This window comes from Apteryx mantelli, chromosome 2 (genome assembly GCF_036417845.1).
Source record: "Apteryx mantelli isolate bAptMan1 chromosome 2, bAptMan1.hap1, whole genome shotgun sequence".
Taxonomy (NCBI): domain Eukaryota; kingdom Metazoa; phylum Chordata; class Aves; order Apterygiformes; family Apterygidae; genus Apteryx; species Apteryx mantelli.
The window spans coordinates 99,123,631-99,144,816 of record NC_089979.1 but is presented as its reverse complement, the minus strand read 5'-3'; the positions used below and the strand labels follow the sequence as shown (position 1 = coordinate 99,144,816).

The 21,186-nt window shown below is 41.9% G+C and overlaps 1 protein-coding gene across 3 annotated transcripts in view; it reads left to right on the top strand.

Moving 5' to 3' along the window:
• LOC106492873 (poly(rC)-binding protein 3-like) overlaps positions 1-21,186 on the top strand; it is a 153,197-nt gene that overhangs the window by 119,929 nt on the left and 12,082 nt on the right. For 2 of the 3 annotated variants that reach the window (XM_067291160.1, XM_067291161.1), the window contains exons 9-12: positions 1,748-1,789; positions 2,288-2,363; positions 4,164-4,216; positions 13,336-13,505. In XM_067291160.1, the coding sequence (XP_067147261.1) occupies positions 1,748-1,789; positions 2,288-2,363; positions 4,164-4,216; positions 13,336-13,505 (341 nt within the window). Of the gene's footprint in view, positions 1-1,747; positions 1,790-2,287; positions 2,364-4,163; positions 4,217-13,335; positions 13,506-14,740; positions 15,304-21,186 lie in introns of those variants that run through there. The other variant, XM_067291159.1, reaches the window with a different exon arrangement.

Sequence of the window (21,186 nt, the reverse complement as noted above, 5' to 3'; positions counted from 1 at the left end):
GCCCGCCTGAGCCATGGGAAGGGCACGGGTCTTCCACCAAGGGGTGACACAGCCAAAGATGGGTTTGCTCAACCCGAAACAATATCAAGTGACCTTCTGGGAGCATAAGAAGTGAAGAACATCTTTTTTACTAGGAAAGAAAAAAAATTTAAGACCCATCTTGTCCATGCTGCCTTGATGGTCTTCATTGTCAACCAAATAAAAACTAGGCTGAGCTCTGCATCTGAATTATTGCAGTGATTTCCCCAGTTGTGCTTGCTTCCTCCTGTATACACCTGGAAGCGTGCAGGAGAGAGGTGATGAGGGAAGCAGGCGACCTTTGTTAGGGTCGCTGGTGATTTTTTTAAATTTTTTTTGGCAGTGATTTCTTGCTGGTTCACAGACCACGGATTGGGAAAACACGTAAAAGATATTCCTTTCGCTGGATTTGAAGTAAAGCCAGGATCAGACAGGTTATCCCTGATCCAACACAGAGGCCTAGAGACCAAATTAATGCTTTATAGACCCAGTATTTGCTCACAAACTTAGCATCTTTTCCAAACATAACATCTGTGAGGCTGCTCCAGTGCTCAACCGTAGGCACAAAGCCCCCACTCAGCAAAGCATTCGCTTAAGCTCATCCTCCTTTGGTAAAGCACTTAAACACATGCTTTGCTTGCTTGCTTGCTTAAATATGTGCTTGCTTAAGACTAATGGCAGTGATGATCTGTTTTGCTGGACTGGAGCATTTTCTTTTCATTTATAGACCATTTGTAACGGCCGTCCCCCATAAACGAGTGCGAGTATGTACGCCCGTGAACATCCCGTTGAGCTCAAGAGCATACTTCTGCCTCAAAAACCACTCATGTACCTAATGTTTGCTGGATTGTGGCCTTGTTTTATAACTAATTTGAAAACTAAATGAAATGTTTCCACTCCAGAAGGGAAATTCCCCTGCAGAAATGTGCATTAAGCAGTTGGGTCATTAGAGGTTTTATTATCCAAACTCCATTAAATGAATTGTTTTATCATTTGCAGAGGATTCATTACTTTCTAAGAGGCCTTTTGTCAAATAAGTATTTTGCAAACTAAGCTAATCAGCTCTCTGCCTGTTTATAATTCTCCCAGTACGAATATTTGTATGTTATAATTTGTCCTTCTGCTCTCCTGCCTGTCTAAGCACAAGCCCTTTAAATTTGTTCTGACATGCCATTCCTTTTAGAAAAGCCCTACAGGATATAATAGCAAATTATACTTTATGTAGTTTTTTTTAAATAGTTTTTCTCTGTATGCCGTTGAGCAGAGCCAGCAGGACAGATGGAGGGCTGTGCTAGCTCATGTCAGGCATGCCATGGCATCCTGCCCGGCAGTGGGGCTGCTGGCCAGGAGCCCTGTGCCAGGGAATGATGCCAGAAACCATACCCCAGGCACTGCTCTTGAGGTGCACACAGCTGGATTTGGGGTGGATATTTGGCTTTTTGTGCAACATAAGACCCAGCCACGTTGGGGGTCCCCATCCCATTCCTCTGCAGCTCCCCTTGGTGCATCTCGCCATGGGACAGACGGGGAAGGGGGGCAGAGCCTCTCTGTGTCAGGCCAGTGATATCAAGCAGCGCAAGAGAATTAAGCCTTTCTTTGCATTCAAAAAGAAGAAAAGAGTGGTGCTAGCTGGGGAACCGGCAGGAGACTTTTCTGTAGTCCGATGGAAAGGGAAACACTGTTGGCCGAGCTGCCTGATCCATGTCTCCCTTGTGCTTGTTATTCGCAGGCGTTTACGATTCAGGGCCAGTATGCCATCCCGCATCCAGACGTGAGTCCAGCGCATGTAAATTATCCCCTTTTTCTTTCTCTCCCTCTTATTTGTTCTGGGCAACATTTGCTTTCTACAGCTAACAATAAAGCCACAGCCTAAGGATGCCTTTCCTTAACAACATACTGTTCAGCCCAGTGTTAGCTGGGCTGAATCTCTTATCTGGTGTAGTAATTGCGAGAAAGTACAATGGCCCAGGAACAAATGCCAGTTATCTTGGTCTTTTTTTGCATGTGATATATTTGAGTTCTTTTAATATGTAATTCTATAGATAATTAGTTAATATTAACAATAGCAATTACATGTAATAACAGTAGAGATGTCATTTATAACCAGTTTCTTTTTCTCTGCGGTAGATTAGAATGAATGATTAAACCTTTTTTTTTTTTTTTTAATATAATTTTAATTAATCCAGTTTTAGAACATGTAAGATGGTTTCTCTGCTCTGAAATAATTCCATTTGATTGGTTAGTTCTAATTTCCCATCCTGCCCTGCAGTTGACCAAGCTTCACCAGTTGGCTATGCAGCATCCCCCCTTTACTCCCCTTGGGCAGACCACCCCTGGTTTCCCTGGTACGTACCCGTGACCCCCTGGGGATGTCCTTCTTCTTAACAGCTTTGTTTCCCACGGTCATTACATCATTTTAATAATAAATGTGCGCAATGACCAGTGATCCTTTTGTTTTCACACATTAATCTTTGTTCTTGCCCCCCCCATGCCTCTTGTTGCAGTTCCTTTCATCATTACTAAAACGTCGTGCTTTGTTTGTGCCATTTATTTAATCAAAACCACTTAATTCGTGCCATTGGCTAAAAGTTCTGAGTTTCTTTTCTTCAGTCCTTGTCAAGTTATTATGCAGTATACAGTATGTACCAGTTGGTATTGGGCGAACTACTTAGGACTGTGTCTTCTCAAATTCCCAGTTCAGTAGCATGTTTCGGAAAGAAGCATATATAGGGAAACCATATGTTCTTGCAGTATGGAAATCCTGATTAAAAAAAATTGCTGCATGCCGAAACTGGAATTCCTTGCAGAGCCAAATGTCTTAACAGCATTTACAGTAATCATCACTGCTGGGACAAATCTCGAGTAGATATCTCACATAATGCAGCAGAAATTTAGTTCACTTAAGGACTGCAAGAGCTGGTCCATACTTATTAAAGCATGTCAAATAAAGCTGACTTTTTGATTAAAAAAAGAGAACTCAAGCCACACAACCCTGCAATAAACCATTTTACTGTACTTCAGTACATATGGGCTTGGCATCTAAGAATTATATGACGAAAGTGCCTATATACTGGTACATGTTTTGTATGGCAAATAACATTTTATCACATACATCAAATTTTATGGGCAACTTGATCAGTTACTTGTTTATGTTCCATGTAAAATAAGCATACACAATTCTTAACTGAATGTGAACTTAAGTAAAATGTGGGCGATCACTTCTTTTTTTTGGTAAAATTATTTCTTTTCCATCTTTTCTAGTTGGAAATGCTTATTTTTGGCATGTCTCTACAGAGTAATAATAAAAGAAAAAAAAGAGAAAAGGAGAGAAAGAGAAATTACATCCAAAATATACAAACGGTGTATCTGATAAAATATCTACAAGTAATACTAAATTGCCTTTCCTAGCTTTATATTTTCCTTATTCTTGTCATTAACATGCCTCTCCTTAATCTTTTCCTGGTTATATTTTTGAGATGTATTGTTTCTGTAATGTTACTGTGTGCTAGAGCAGTAATTCCATTTCTCCTAAGCGTTTTCCTTTTGTCCACCCAATTTAAAAACAAATGTATGCAGCTTACAGTATTTTGTTCTTTTCCCTTTAAAAATTACCCTTCCCAACATTTCTTCAGGAACTAATCCCACATGTAACTTCCAAATTCTCCTAGTTTTTTCCTCATCTGTATTTTAATGCATTAATTTTTCCTTTCATATATATATAGTTTGTTTTATTAATTTTTGGTCTGATTTCCACTTTCATATTCTGTATTTTAGAACTCCTAGTAGACAGGTCAAATTTCAGCCATCCCTTAATTTCTGAATTAATATATTTAGCGAAAACATCAAAGACTATTTTTAGGTGAACTCTTCATTTCTCCAGAAGTTTTTTTATAACCCTGTGGAACCTCATGTGACATTTGTTATTTTGGTGGGTTAAAGGTGGATTAAAATGAGAGTCATTTAAAATTAGTCCAACTCGCTGAGTTTTGCATCTCTTGCTTTCCTTTCTGTTTCGCTAGCACTTCTCTACTTTTCTTTGCTCCTCTCTTTTCTCTCCATGTGTTTCCTTCTTTAAAGTATCATTTGTCATGTCTTGCCCTTTTTGCAAAGTGCTGGCGTAACGTTTTCCCTCTGTCCCTAACTAGGACTGGATGCCACCACTCCAACCAGTTCCCATGAACTTACTATTCCAAACGATGTAAGTGGACCAATAGTCCGTATCGCTTTTCTCTTCTTTCGCTCTCCTGTGCCACTGTAGGCAAAATCTCTCATCTTCAGTTAATTTATGAATGCCAAATTAAACAGCACTTTTCTTGAGCTTAAAAGCTACTTCAGTTATATAAAGGTATAATATAAGTGTTTATATAAAACACGGGCTAAAAAGCATTCCCGCTCCGGGAACCCTTGACTGGCTGTGATCGGCAAACTCAGTCACCCTAAGCAATGTGGTGCTGAATCTTAAAACAGCTCCTCGAAGCGCCTAAGTGATATTGTGCATGCCATATAAAAACGTCTCCCAGTTTTATTCTGTTTCCTTTCAAAGAGAGGTTTTATTGGTTTCCATTATGAATGAGTCACATGGAAAATGGAAAATTTCCCCTCTAGTAAAAAAAAGTTTCAAGCACGAGTGGGCTCACAAATAACATTGTGTTGCTTAAGAGATGCTTACAATATTGTGTAAGCCCTATTAAACTCAGTGGCAATGATTTACAGAAAGAAAAAAAACCACAAAACAACAGAACAGCAGCAAAGGTAAATCTTCTTTTATAAGTGCTTGGGATTTGGTGAGCTTGCCATTACTTAAAGGATGTCCTGCTGATTTGTCACTGCCTGCTTTATAACCCAATTTACATGTTGAGAATTTTACGAGAGCACAGTCTTTATCCTTACAATGCAAGTTTTTGTAATCTCGCTGTCTGGTAAATTTTGTTCTTGCCATTGGCAGTATAAATCCAGGGTAACTTTTCTGACTTCCCTGGAGCCTTTCAGGGTCGATACCGGTGAAAGAGAGAGTTCGCCCTGTCTCCTGTAGTGCCGTAGAAAAGAAAAAAATACCCATTTCTCATCTAGGATGTGTAAAACGCACCGGCTCAGCGAAGCCACTGGCCCTGAGGAGCAAACGTGCATCGGTGTCTTGTTTGCAATGGAAGATTTTTCTAGCTACACAGCATGTGTTTTGCTGTTGCTGCCAAAGCAACAAAAACAAGGCCGAAGCAACAAAAACAAGGCCAAAATGGGGCTGGGCTTAGAAAAGACAGCCTGCAGAGGTGCTACAAATGGTGAAATGGTGTTATCATGTTGTTTGTATTGTGTGTGCATGTGTGTGTCCGGTGCTGTACTTTCACATGGACGTGGAAGGAAGGGGTCTCTGCGAAGGCGTTACAGGCTACTTGGGAGCTTTTTTTCTTTTTTGGCGGAGGGTAGTAGCTTCCCCTTGTGTCTCCTCAAGGCGGTTGCTCTGCCCGTGCTTTGGGCAGGCAAATTGGATCTCCTGGCATAGCTGCATGTGCTGGCATCCCTCTTGACAGCTCTGACCAAACAGCAGCAGTGGGGCAGGTAAAAGCAGATCCGTGCGGCGCAGAGCTCTTGGCTGGGCTGGTGGCAGGACAGTGGAAGTGACACTTTGGCCCTTGGTAGTTGTCTCTCTCAGTTACCGCATCCCTCAAAATTGATTTTTGTCAGCATTGTCTAAATTATGAGTAAGGAGGCACCTACTCCAGGGTCATTGCATGCTCTGCGCCAGCGTGATCCTCAGGAGGCTGTGCTCACCACAGGGTGGGAAGGAAGGAGAGCCCTCTTCTAAAAAACAATGTCTCAGCTTCAGCAGTGTCTGCTCTGGCTTCTGCCAGCGGCACTGGGTATTGCTGCAAGCAGCAGGCCAGTGCAGATGCGGGTCCCTTTGACAGGCAGTGCCACGCACTGATTATTTATTTGTATAAAGGTGTTAAGGCAGTGACCAAAATATCTTTTCTCTTGTTACTAATTACTGTAGCAAGGTCATGGTGCTTCCGTCATGCAGTGTGCTGAGAATTGCAACTAACCTGTTGCTAAATAACAAAGAGATATTGGGGAACAAAGAAATGCATTTCACCAAAAGCTGTTTTCCATATGCTGAAAGCCCAGGCTTCCACTCCAAAGAGCGAATGCAGAAAATTTGCCTTTCTAGGTTTTGTTATAACTTCTGGGTGTCTTCATAAAGAGAGCAGAGGGGACATTGCTCCACGTCCCTCTTAGAAATCACTTTCATCTTTATCTTGTATCTTCTTTTCCTCATCATAGGGACATTTCCTCATTATAGGGACATTTGGTTACTCCCACCTCTGCAAAGAGAGCATTAGCCCAGCACTGCCAAGAAACCTCTGCTGTACCTAATGAGTCTCCACTTCTGACCTCCAAAGTGGGCAGTCCTGTTGTTTCTGTGCTAGAAAAGTTGAGAAAATTTTGGTGCTACTTGTGTCAATTAATTTGGCGTGCTCCTGTGGAGGGACTCGCGGTGGCTGCTGCAGTCCTGAGGCCAGCCTATGGATCTGCCCCAGCAGTGAGCTGAGTCCTGGGCTACGGCCAGGCCGCACTACCCTGGGGTTTGGTTGATTGTATTTTCCAAAAATCAAAGAAAGGGCATGAAGCAGAGTGAGTTCCCTTAGCTCATCATGGAAATAATAGAGAAAAGATTATTTACTTACCCCCAAAGGAGTGAAGAGCATAGAAGATGATACTGTATGCCATAGGTATGTAATTACCTGATTGCAGCTATCCTCCAAAGCAGGAGAGCCTTTGGCAGTGGACTCCTCTTCCAGGAGGCATTGCTTGTTTGCCTTGCTTTCAGTGCTGGGATCTTCTCCAGCTGTTGTGGAAGTTGCACATTATAAGTGTGTTTTACACAAACCCTAGTGCTTCCACCCCTCTACTATCTAGAGAGAGTGACAGGGAGTGGAAGGGGTAGTTTCCCTGGGTGGAACTGATTGGGTGCAGATGTCAGATGTTTTAAGATTTTTTGTGATCCGATGCCCCCACAAAATGGCCTTTGAGAGTAAATGAACAAGCCAATAACTGAAAATTCCCTTTTATTAAAGATTAGATGTATTTCCCAGATATATGGGAGAGGCAGGCAGAGACAAGTAACAGGAAAACAACCTTTTCCTCAGAAAACACCAAGAAAAACTTAAGCAAGCTATAATTCTGCTAAATACTTCATAGAAACAGAAATGCAGATCTATCTAAGTTGGAAATAGTGTGCTGAAGAGCCATCTGTATTTTCTCACGGAGCTAGAACTACTTCCCTGCAAACAACCTAGAGGGAACCCACGTGGGCAAATGCTCTCAGAGTAGCTTACAGTAAAATTCTGCATTGGCTCCACATAACCCTCCGGGGTGGTCAGGATGGCATTTCCTCCTCCATGGGTGTTCCCGAGGGGGAACCGGTGAGCCTGAACTCCCACTTTGGCAGAGCTGGAGATCATTTCCTGCAGAGCATGAATTGGCGCGAGCCTTTAAGACAACCATGAGGCCGGCCTCTGATGCTGGGGTGGCTTCCAACCCATTTGAATGTTATAAGAAATGTTATAAGAATGTTATAAGAAAAGCGTACCTCACTGTTTATACATTTGCATATGGCTGGATTTTTGTCTTCCTTTAATCTAAGAAGATGTCATTTGATTCCTCAAGTAGACATGTCCAGATGAGCTCAAGAATCAGTGGAAAGTTTACAAAAGCTCAATAGCCATCAGAAGCAAGGTGAGACAGTTTGGGGACTGAGGCACTGCTTAGCATTGAGAAGAATTTCTCCCTGAAGCACTTACTGCCCGACTGAGGGAGCAGGGTGGGAATGGACACTGGGCCCTCAAATTGAAAGGCACCCAGACTTGCAGCCTTGCTAGGTTACAAACAAAGAGCAGCACTTGTTTCTGCAAATGTCATCTGTTTTCTGTATGCCTTCTTACAAAGCCTGTGAAATCAGTGTGGTCCAGATTTTGCATTATCCTGGCAAGAAAAGCGAGTTTTATTATTATTATTGCTTTTTAAGAGGCACAGAGTATTTAAGCATCTCTTCCAAGGCCCTGCAGTAAGTCTGTAAAGAACTGTAATCATCCCTCAGGAGATTATCACTCCCTGTAGAGTACTCTGCCCCTGGCATTTCTAACTAAAAAAAGAACCCAAAGTAAAAGCCTACATGTGCAAGAGTCTTGTCAGTGGAAAAACCCAGGGTGCATAAGTGATAGAGGACAGAAGGGCAAGAACTGGCAGCAGCAAGCAAAGGACTCAGAGTACATCTTTATGAAAAATAACCGAGTCAGTCACTCTCGTAGGGAGCTTTGCTGTGGCAGCTGAAGTAGAGCTAATGCAGAGCCCTTGCCAGAGTCCCTGGGCTTGCTCTGGGCTGACAGCAGGTAGCACAGGGGCCCACATGTACCTCTACGGTCAGCTCCTGCGCTGGAAACAGCAGACACCAAGATGTAGAGGCTACTTGCTTGGCCCTTTTTTCCAGCGCTAAATGCATGATAAAAATGGAATATGATTGTATGTAAATATCTGTATTAAAAAAAAAAACGTGAGCTTGATGCTGTCTCCTGTGACAAGCGATGCTCTGCAGCTTTGGATGTTGATCATAAACATCAGACTAAATGTCTGATCTCTCCCAGTGCTGCATGGAAATAACGCCGTTTGGTGGGCATAGGCAAACAGACAAGTAGGCAACACACAGCAGAAAGTTGTATTTTAAGGGTAATTAGCTGAGTTTCTTTTTGCAGATAATAATAGGGTGTTTTTTTTTTTCTTTATTAGGCTTTATCAGTGAGTTTAGCATTTATGGGGGGGGGTGGACAAAAGAGGGGGGGCCTGACTCTGAAGTGACATGACCTATGGGAAGTACCTCTATCACCAGCAGCAGTGTGTGGCAGGGGCATCATGGTAGACCTCCTGCCAGTCCCTCCCTTTAGGAGTCCAGATTCCTGATTCACTCCTTTTTACATTGCTACTAGGGGAATTTTACTGAAGGGTAAAAGAAAACTAGAGAAAGGCAAAAAGGAGAATCTGTTTTAGGTTTTGGTTTTTTTTTTTGTCATGAAGAAAAGTGAGGTAGACTAAAAGAGGGGAAAACAGGTCATAACTGGTATGGCAACAGTGAAAGGGGAACAGTTTTTCCCCAATGAGCACAGTACAAGAAGGAGGGGATATCAACGGAGACTTGGAGGTGTAAGGACAAATGGTGATTTTTACACACAGCACATGAGTGAGCTGTGCAGATCACTGCTATGGCAGAAGGAGAAGTGGTTTGAAAAGGAAATTGTCAGACACATGGACTATTAGCATAAAGGTACACTGAATAAGCATTATATATATATATATATATATATAAAAATGCATGCACGCACATATATATATTTATATCTAGTAGGCTTGGCTCTTCTTTCATGCATTCTTCTTTATCACCTGCTTTCTGGAGATCTTTCTCCTGTTTTTTTCATCTGTAAGTAAGAGTCAGGCTTGCAGTATGCAAACCGGTGAATGTCAAAAATAATGCAACGCCTAAAGTCCTTGAAAAATATTGCATGTTACTGTCCTCCTCATTCCCTAACTCTATCTGCTGAGTTTGAAAAGCAGCGAATCTCTGTCTGTACAACACACAGCATTTCATGCAAGACTTTCAAAGTTGAAAGAAGCCTGCTTTTGTTGCAAGGGACTTTTGGGGAATTGAAGTGCATGTAACCTGCCAAAGTATGTGAAACAGCCAGCTAAAGAATGACAGAGCAGGCAGCTGATGGCATTAGAAAGATCAGTCTTGGAAAGAGAAACATCTGTTTGGATGCAATATGACATGACTTCTCAGAGCAAGGCAGGCCAGGTAAATGTCCAAGGCCTGACTGATCAAAGCTTTACGGAATAAAACCAGTTCCTTGGCCTTCTTCCAGAAATCAGTCTCTGTTGAATATTCAGATATTACACAAATTTGAACATAAGTAATATGGCAATATGTAAGGAGATCAGTATCACAGATGAAAGCCCAAGCATTCCCGCATCACTTTGCTTCCCGTGGAGTTAACTGTATGCTGCACAAGCTGGTGTGACCATGTAGCACAAGTCAGGTCATGTCTTACAGAGCATGTTCAAGCAGCCTGTTACCACAGTGAAAAGGATAACTTTGGAGAGCCTCAGACTGGAATTAAGATGGTGCCCTTTTCTTCTTGTCAAGTATGATTTTAAGGTACCTGTGCCAAAGGCATTGACCAGGCCTTCAGAATCAGCCCAGCCCATAACAGGACTCTCAAGTTTCCTACCTGCATCGCAGATAGATGTCATAATCAGAGTATCACTGAAACAGGTTCTTCCAGATACTTCCATCAACATCATTATCCTTGTCCCATCTGGACTGAATCTTTGTTATCTAACTCAAATTCATTTAGGTGATTGCAAATTATTCCTACTGGCCCGTATGGGTTAGAATGATCACTGGAAGCCCTCTGTCACATAAAAATGGCAGGCTCCTGACTGACTAACCCTGCAGGTGCCTTCACAGACTTGTTGAACAAGAGATGTGAAACTGCCGTGTGCTCATAACTTGCCTGAAGAACCAGCAGAGCCATGCAATTCTGCTGCTTTGAACCAGCGCCAACACCTGTGGTCAGCAACAGCACCGTCTGCTCGCTGGACCACCTTGAAAGTCTTCTAAATGATAACAGTATAACTCATATTTTTTATACCAAGTAACCGTACTATATTTCCATGCTTCTGCTTTGGATAGACTTAAGGGAATAAGTGCAGTCTACATTTTTCTGCTATTAATATATAGAAAATATATATAAATACATATTTTAGGATATAATCTATTAAAGCAACCAGATGCATATTCAGGCCTGGCATCAGTCAGGGGACTCTGAAGATGTGATGGGCTGCCAGAATTGCTGCTTCACTGAGCCTAAATCCTAGGCACTGGTTAACAAGATCATCAATACCAACAGATGGATTGTTGACCAAAAGCTTCAAGATCATGATCTTCAAGAACAATTAGTCTGCCTGGTTTTGGCAGAGGGAAATACTGACAGCCTCCACTAACTGTACACTCACTGCACTCCTGTTGGCCATCCCAAGCTGATTTCGTATCTCTGTGAACAATTCTAGTTAACAGCCAGGTAAAGTTTTTCCACTGGGGCTCTGTTCTACTTCCACAGCAGGGAATGCCTCAGACCAGATTTGGGTAAATTATATCTAAGGTATGACATGCAAATGATTCATGGGAAGAAAAACGTGGAACTCCATCATCAGGTTTTAACAGATAAGAATGAGTCTAGTGTTCTCAGCTTTGCTGCACATGATACTGTGGTTGGACTTGCTTTCCTTTTCACATAATGATGGCATACGAGGATAGAAAACAAAAGCTGGCATCGCAGCTACCAGCTGTGCTCTAAGTGGTCTTCTCTCCTGCTTCACCTTAACTGTCTGTGAGTCATGGAGGCCAGTGAGAGTAAAGTATAGAAAGCAGACATTTAGGAAACCCTATGCTGATAATAATAATCAGTGTATGTATATGTGCTCGCATGTGTGCACAGAGAAATCTTAAAGGTCCCCATTCTTCACCACAGTGGTCAGTTCATAAAACAGTACTTTTCTCCCAGGCTACCTGGGTATTCGCGGGTTATATTGGTCTGGCATAACAATCCCTCAGCAAAAGGGCCCATCACCTTATTTGGGCTCTAAATTCAAAGCAATCAAAGGTGAGTCAAAGCTAAAGATGTAATATTCAACTCCCAGTTCCACCAGGTCACTAAGAGAGCAGGCAGCTCCTGAGCAGAGTCCCTGAGCTGCCATAGGAACTGCTTTTTTCATAGCTAATCCACAAGACTTACCTCCTGCACAGTCACGTGCCTAGGAAGTGTCCGCATCAGCAAGTTCTCCATCCTCATCACAAGGATCTCAGCAAGGCATGTAAAAGCCTCTGCATTGGCACCTGGCAGTCATATACTAACGCAGGTCCTCAGGATAAGGATAAGGAGTTAAAGGAGGCCTTCAAATTTAAACAGAATGGGAAAGTCTGTGTGTGTGTTTTCTAAAACTCCATTTTTCTCTCATGCACAAGCTCCTTGTGCTCTGTATCTGTTTTGGCTACTGGGCTCTCTATTTTGGCATCTTGTCTGTCACTAAGCATAGCACAGACATGATCTTTTTTTTTTTTTTTTTTTTTTTCCTTTGATAAAATGTCTGGACAGTGTCTTGGACAATGGGAATCACTTTCTGGCCAGAGGCTCTAAGTACTACAGTAATAGAAACAGTAATATGTCAGGAGCAGAAGCAGTGGAGTGGGAAGGCAAGGAAATCTCGGCATCTTTGCACTTTTTTCTGCCAAACTGGCAACTAGGGTCCAGCGTTGGCATTCCAGTATAACAAGATTTTTGTTTTCTACTGGTTCTGGGCATTGCTGAGTTTGGTAGTGTCTGGCCCACCTTACCACAAAACAGGAGGCTGGCGTCCTCCTCACCATTAGAGAAACCATGACATCTCAACCCCAGCTGCTGGCTTGGTGCTCACTCGCTGTTTGGCTGCCAGAGGAGCAACTATCATGCTCCCCCGTCACTACCCTGCAGCTGCAGTCCTTATAGATAGTGTTAAAATACTTCTTCAAAATGTTGCATTCAAATTCCACATGCTTATAGCTCCACCAACTGCATTTAAGCAATCTTTAAAAGACTGTTTAGTGACAGCAGTGATAACAGCAGTGCAATTTTATGGGATCAAAGGGCGCACACACAGGCTCAATTTTTTTCACAAAATGTAGGCTTTGTTAACCTTCTGAAAAGGAATGCAGTTACTCTGGGAGCAAATTTCAGTCTTTCCCTTTGCCTAATTCTGCCTTCAGTTACATGGCTATAAATCCCACTGATTTTAATAGCACAGTATCTGGCCAAGTGAAGACCAAGTTTGCCAAGGAAGGTTGGGGACTAGCAGCCACACTAGACTGGTGCAATGCAGCACTGATAGCGCTTGGTATTGTCGGACTTCCAGCTACTGTTCTTGGCTGGAAATTCAGACCGGGACAGTATCTTGTGTTCATGAGCACTACAGCATAATGCCATTTTCTGCCTTAGACGACAGTGAAATAATCTGTGATTACCTAGCCCTGTGAGCAACAAGACTTGTATAATTCAAGTATGAACACTGAGCTGATATAGACCCTGCTAGTTATTCCTACCAAACAGCACAGCAAAAATCTTTTGTTTTGCTATTGAGTCTTTCATAACCATGTTTTTTTTATCAATACTACAAATTGCAGTTAAATGGTTTTTGCTTGTGTCTGTGGCACTAATCTCAGTCTTTGTCCCACTCCAGTTAATAGGCTGCATTATTGGCAGACAAGGCAGTAAGATAAATGAAATCAGGCAGATGTCAGGAGCGCAGATCAAGATTGCTAATGCCACAGAAGGCTCTGCAGAACGACAAGTTACAATCACAGGATCCCCTGCAAACATCAGCTTAGCACAGTACCTCATTAATGCAAGGTAAGTTTGCTTTGTAAGTGATATGCTTCTGCAAGTTTGCTCTGTCTGCTCTCCAGCAAATGTCTGTCCTGGATAGATCCAGAAAGTTGCTTTGCAGTGTCCGTTTTGCATAGTTTTATTCAATTCCTAGCTATTTTTAAAGCCTGTATTAGTGGAACCTGTGTTTACTGTTGGTTTATATGGAAAGCAGCTTAATCTGGTGCACTTCCAGGTACATTTTGAATTACCAGAGCTCAAAAAAGAATCTGAATACTCACATTTGTATTCACCTAAACTACAGGGCAGATAAATTAAATGACAATCATAAATTCTTTAGAAGCTAATACTTTTCACAGAACCATTTTGCTGTCCTAAATGGCAAATACAGTGAAACAGATTGCAAAACAGATTTAATTTACTAGCTGGAAATTGCCACTCAGAGTTGATATTAAACTGACATTTGGTTGCTAAAGAGGAACAGGATTTATTATTTCAGAGACAGTACCACAAATTTATAAAAAGCATGCCTTAATGAGACAGGGGGAGACTATCTGCTTCCCCACTTTTCAGTGCCAGAATTTATGAAAACACTGGCTGCTTAGTTAAGCCATTGAGACAGCTTAAGTCTCTATCAATTTTGATATGCTTATTTAGAAACATATTAAAACTGATACCACTTTTATTTGCAATTATCTTCAAAGGAAAGCGCAATGAATATAGTGCTGTATCATAAATCTGTTTGTAAATGGTGTACTGAGGCAATATATTGTGGGAGGGGGAAGTATCTACATATTTTACTGCTTTTTTTTTAAATACCGTGATACAAACCAAGCTTTGTGTTTAACTATGCTTGCTGTTAAGGTAGTAGAAATTATATATGATTTATATGGTGGGTTGTAGTCATACCAGGTCTACAGTCTTCTATAGTCCAATCAGCTCTCCACCCCAGTTATGTAGCACACCAGTAGAAGCCACTGTAGAGATCATAATAAAGAAAAGGATGTTTGTGCAGTTGTACATTATGCAAAAAAAAATATTACTTTTTAATTCAAAAATAGTTACCTAGGGAAAGATATATTTAGGGGTGGTGTCATGAAGCCTCAGACAAGCCATTGCCAGAATCCTAAAACAACCTACAGCTCTTTTGATTTATATTCTTTATGGCAAATATAAGTCACTTCCTTAAGCCCTGTAATCAAATAAAAATGTGTTCCCTCCTTTAACCCTTAAGGATATGTTCTTCTCTTGGTGTTCAGGGATTCCCCACACATCGAAACGAGAACAGACCCCTTCACTTTTAGTTGCACAAACACCATATGGCATGCATCTGGATCTCAGAAGATAACAATTTAAGATCTTCAAGACAGCTAAAGCATGCAAATAAAATAATTGCACTTATTAATGGAGTTGCAGTGAGCTGCACACCAGAGACAGAAACTCTAGTGAACAAACCTCTTTGACTCACTTAGAAAAGCCTGTGAACTCTCACAAGTCTGTTTATTACGGTTTAACAATTCTTTTGATGGAATGGGATATATGAGGTCTTTTAACATACTTTTGCAAAGAAGAAAACTTCTCAGCAATCATATACCATGGATACTCTATCTGTCTATACCCTGTGAAACCAGAAACAAACTATTTTCTTCTCTTTGAATTTCTAGCTAGAAGTCATTTGTTACCATCATCTACAATAAACCATCATATACTATTATGTACCATATGTTGAAACTGTATTTAGACAAAGTGACTTCATTTGTAAATGAAGACTCTTAAAGCAATGTATAATAAATTAAGCTCTAAGGTAATATAGGATATTAAGGTGGCCTTTTCATTTTAAAAAAGTTACATTTGTTGCAAAAGTTCTCTTTTCCCAAGAGAAATTCTGTCCTGTTAGGTGCCACCACAGCAGCAGTGCTCGTTTGTTTCGGCACCAGGTGAAGAACCAAGTAACGTTCATGCGAGAGGGCTGTTATAGCTGTGGTTTAGATGCTCGGGCAGGGTTTTGAGAGGGAGAGCTACGCTGCCACTACCTGTGCATGCAGGGACCCAGTTTCAGTGTCTGGAGTCATAAGGCCTGAACTGGCACAAGTCCTGCGGTCTCTTTAAGATGTTGGCATGAAATGAACAGTTTTGGGGAAGAGCTGAGTGCACTTAGACTTAAGTTATATTCTGTAATGTCAGGGGGAAAAAAAGCCATATAAGGACTCAGGGTAGGGTGGACTTTTTCTTTCTCTCCCCCATGAGCTCTGTCATTCTCGTAGATTTGGTTTTCAGGGCCAGTATTTCTGCGTGTATCAGTGTCTCACAGCAGCATGGGATTTAAAAGACTACCCAGTGTATTCTTCAAACAATCTGTGTATATCTTTAAACTATTTTTTAACCAAAGTTGCCATCTAGATAATAAGTTATCAAGTTATTTTAAAGATTTTATTGCAATTTGGTGTTGAATATGTACATAAGAATACATTCTCTAAAGTATAGATATATAAATACTTTGATAAAATATCAAGACAGAGATTTTAAACTTTCTAAAATATTGTTTTGATTCTGTATTGATTATTCAGATGTTGACCTCTGTGGCAGTAGAATGTGTCCCACCTTACTTGCAGTAGAAATGTCTTTTTGCCTGTAAAATCTTCTGTCGCTTAACTGGTCTCTGTTGTTGTAACTGGATTCTCATTATCCAATTACAACTTCTAAATCTTATCCAGGATGAACAATAGTTTAGGTTTCCTGTGTAATACTTGATTTTGGATTATAAATGAATTCTAGTCTGCAGTACTTTCTTTTTGTTGAAGAGCAGTTTCCTGAAGATAGTTTTTGCTTCCATTTTGATGAAAGGGTCATTCACAGAATTAATGGAGCTGTTAAAGGCACACTCCTTTAACCCTTTCATTCTCTGTAATTCACTGATTCCAAATAATGCAGGATGTGGCCTTCAGTGTATATAAAGTGTAGTTCTTCTTCAAAATTAGAGTGTAAAATTGGCATCATGAAATTCTGTGTGAAGAATGCCTCATCAGCTTTCATATGCAATTTTGTTGCATGGACAGATGATTTGGGAGTTTGAGTGGCTGCTACCAACACCAGTATTTACCCTGTGGTATCTTTATTTTCCCTGTTGGTGCAGGAAACAGAGGTCAGTGCTCAGGCTCAAGTTCCAGGGGTTACCAATAGGGATTTTTTTTTTTTTTATGTGAGTTAGGCAAATTTGGAGTCACTGAAACACTGAGCTCCACATCAGCTTTCTGCATGTCTTCCTCCCAAAATAAAATTGAATTAGATCTATATATATAAAAAGAAAATCCAACTATATAAGCAGCGTATTACAAAAGCTACTGAGATATCATCACCATGTAACTCCTACTCCTCAAGCAGAGGATGTACACTGGAGTTGGCTTAAGTGGTTCAGCGATAGAAACAGGTATTCCTATTGTAAACGACACTGTTTAAGATTGCCAGTAGCACTGCTAGCCATACAAGGATGCTGTTCTCCCTACAAAGAACAACTCTGATACTGAGGTTAGTAAAAAGAGATGCTCCACTGCAGAGACAGATAAACATCACAGAACCGAGGGCAGGAAAACCAAAGTTTTACATTCTACGAACGGGTCTGCATTTCATGAATTCAACCTCCTTCCCTCCCACCCATCAGAGAAGACACATCTTGCAGCTTCCCAGCCAGAGAAGCTGAGAGGTTAATACTCCCAAGAGCCCACTTCCTTCTGAGGGGAGCACAGGAGCCCCATGCTCAAGGGCCTCCCTATCTCCTCCACTCCCGCACGCTCCAGCTCACACCAGCTTTGGGTACCCTTTAAACTTACATTTAGCAGCAGTTATCAGTGTTTTGGGAAAGCTTTAGCCCAATTTTCGCATCCCCTAGCTCAGTGCTTGTTTGTTTGCCACTGTACAAAGGGAGCAAGCCATCTGGTTGTGACCCTTCTCTGTCCATGAGTAGCCCAGGGGCTGTTTCTCTCAAAACTGCACAGAACTCTAAAATAAGAAAAAAAAAATCAGGTTCTTGCAAGCCCTGAGGAGGGTGACACTCCTTGCCTCCCACTCTTTGTGCAGTCGTGTGACCTTGATGGTTGGGATTGCTCTGTGACCCTGTATACCCTGCATGGTTTTGTCCCATAATGCTTGCACAAACTATGCAAATGGTGCAGCAGAAACCCTCAGCTGGGCAGTTTCTCCCAGGCCACTGTGGCTCGATAAGCAATTGGCAGGCTGTCACCAGGTCCTTGGTGTGGATGGGCAGTCACTGGGGCTCACTGCTGTTTCTGCTTCCCTGCAGGAAGGAGATACTCTTCCAGGGTGAAGCTCCCTTAGCTCATCTTAGGAAAAGGCCCAGCAACCTGCCAAGCTAATAAGCCTTGTACTGAAAAACAAACTTGGATTTAGTACGTTTATAACTAGTCAGTGATGATTTTTCTAACCCACAGTCCTAGTTACATACTAGGCTGCAATACTTTCTGGCCAGTCACCTGCAATACCGAAATTAGTGTTTACCAAAAAGCTGTCTGCCCTGCAAAACAGCATGCAAGCTGTAACAAACACATGCCAAGGACTTAACTAGGTTAAGTATTTTGTCACCTGAAAAAACAAAGCACCCATGGAATTACTACATTTTCATGAGTAAATAAGTGCAGAAAGGCCTGAATAGGTGGGCCAAACTTGTGTTTGCTGCTGCTCGGTGGGTTCGCTATAGAACGAGTTGGCTTTGGTACCTGCATCCTCCGAAGAGCCCTTCATGTCCTTGGCCTAAGTGGCTGGGTCCTTCTGAGGTTCCTTGTGGCTTACGGGTCTGTGTGATAACGTTCATGCCATGTTAATGTAGTATCTTGTCTGTCAGTCGATCAGTGCTTGACTGTTAACTGTAATAGCTGTTACCAGTTCAGAAAGGATACCACTGCTGTGGCAGCTGGGGTGTTTTTTCAGTCTTCCTTTTTTTTTCTGATTTCCATATAATTAGAGTGCATAAATAATTTTTTTTTTTTGTCATTAAAAAAAGTCTGGGGAAAGTATAAATCTAAGTGAGCACACTGGCTAATCATCGGGCTTGTTTTATATGAAAAATGCACATTGACCTCACAGTGAATTAATCAATTAAAAACCATAACCTTGTCAAACAAACAAACAGTTTATGCCTTAGCTGAGAATGGTAACTCATTGCTCAGCATCCTCCCTCTCATCCGAGCAAAATCACGAAGGGTACTGGTTATAGCATGACTAAGTGCAAAAATGACCAACCCCCCCCCCCTCTAAAATCCAGTAGATTTTGAAAAGCAAAATTAATTCACCAGATCAGTGCTGGGGAGTAAACTTCATAATTATTTTAAATTTTCTTTTCAGTTTCGTTTTCTCCATCTTTTTGCCATTACCCGCATTCCTTATATTTCTTTTTTCATATGTAAAATAAACTAGCAACCCCCCCAAAACCTTTTATTTTGAAAGAACTTTTAGAGTCGCAGTAATGTTTTCACCATCGAATCATGAAAAACCCTTTTGTTATTTCTCTTCTTTAACACATAACATGTTCCTCCTTTGACCCTCATTTTCCCTTTTTTTCTCTCTCTCCCCCCTTCCCCCCACTTGTGCGTCCCCGTTGACCACCGATCTAATCCTGCCCTCTCGTGTTGGCTCTCCCCCTCCTCCCTCTGCCCCACCACCCTGGCTTGACCCTCCCAACCTGTTTGTTCCTGTTCCTCTCTTCGTTTGCAGCTTAGAGATGGCTAAAGTCAGCACCCAGACCGCTTCCGTCACGACCCCTGTTGACCTCAACATGAACCTCTCTCAGTCTGCCACCCCTACCTCCACCCCCACCTCCATGGCCGTGCTGGCGGCCGCCTCCGCCGTCACCGTCAGTACCCCCCCCCCCCTTGCCAACTCTGCCAACCACCCACTATGCCGTTCCTGTCTCCAGTCTGCTTGGCATGAAAACTGTCCCACTCCTGGCACTAAATGCCGCGGCCGCCACGGGGGCCACGGGGAGTTTGTCCGCTTACACTGCCAAAATTCCTTCGACGAGCGGGGTTAAGAAATCTGACCGCCAGAAGTTTGCTCCATATTGAAGGGAGGAGACACAGTGCAAGCTTGGCCAACTCTACCAAGAGTCTGTGGTAGATCCTAGTTATCGAGGAAACAATATGGCATATTTCTATTTTCTGTTAAATTGCTAGCGTGAACTGTTGCCAACTCAAATTGTCTTCCACTTTCCATAACAACTAACACCCAGGCACAAAGTAGCAACTAGTTCCAACAGCGAGTGGGCGCCCCGCTGGGACCCCGGCCCGCACGACACGCCCCAGGGCCGCCAGCTCGGCACCAACAGTAGCCACGAGCCCAGCCTAAGCAGGACACAACAGGACAACCCTTATGCCAGGGCCACCACCTGCCTGCCTTTCTACTGCCCCATTGCAGCCGGGCATGACCATCAGCAAGGAGACAATTGGTGGGGCATGTCGAGAAAGAAAAACTGAGGCAAAATTTGGACACCAGGGGCTGGCTTTGGGAGTATGTTACTGCTTATTGCCTTAGCACATATAGATTTATATCCATTTGAAGGGATCCCTCCAACCTCAGAACAATTTTTCTATTGCTAGATGCTGCAAATCTGCCATCTCTGATGCTTAGTGGCACCACCAAAGTCTGAACTAAAATGCTGGCCTCATGCAACTTCTCGTGGTCATGCGGTTGTTTTGGAGGCCTCTCGGCTTCCCTGGTCTGACATTTACCTGCTAGCACATGAAAGAGGTTAGAAAGTACCAAAACAGGCACATATATTAATACATCTCCCCAATAAATTAAGCTTTCTGATCTGAGAAAAACCTTTAAATGAAAATGATGAAAAGACAACAAGAAAAAAAAATTAGGCAACTGTGCCTTTCTACTGTATTTTTCAAGGATGCAACAATTTTCTGTGATTCAGGAAAACATAGTTTTAAGAAGACCATGTTAGGGAGGGAAAGCAGGCTCCTTTTTGCACGCATTTTCCTCTTAAAGATTACTGACAAAATACTTGTTTCTGTAACTACTTAATATGAGACACAGATCAGAGCTGCACATACTCACAATTCTGTTACACCCCCCCCTTCCCCCCCCCGTCCCTTTTTTAGGTCCAAAGTACACTCCCATTGATGTATCATACAGCCTGAACATAAACTCTCTAAGGTCTCCTACTGAGGTCAACAGAAGAAATCCCTATGACTTTAATGGGAGCATATGCCTTGTTTAGCCAAAATGAACTGGCCATTTTTTTTCTTGGGTTTCTGTACAAAATACATTCCAATTTAAGTAACTCTCTGCAAATTGTGCATTTGGATTGTATCATAATTATGAATAAAATCTAGTGCGTTTCAAATGCCATTCAAAGGTTGCTGCTTTGATAAATCATATGCCTTCACAAGAACTTAATTATGTTCAGATTAATTAAGAACAGATATCTAATTGCAGCCAAATTGAAGAGAGCTGGGTGATGTAATGGCTGGTTGCTAGCTGTTGGAACTAGTTTTTAACTGCATTTTCTGTTTGTCCATCCACCTTCTTTTTAATTTCTGTTGCATAACTCAGTAATGCAATATTGTTTTCTTCACCACCTCCAAATCCAGAATCCCATTAGCCTGCCATGTTCATCCACTTTGCACTCCTTGGACACAAAGCTTTAACAATTGAACTGTATTCAGTGCATTTTAATATAAACTAA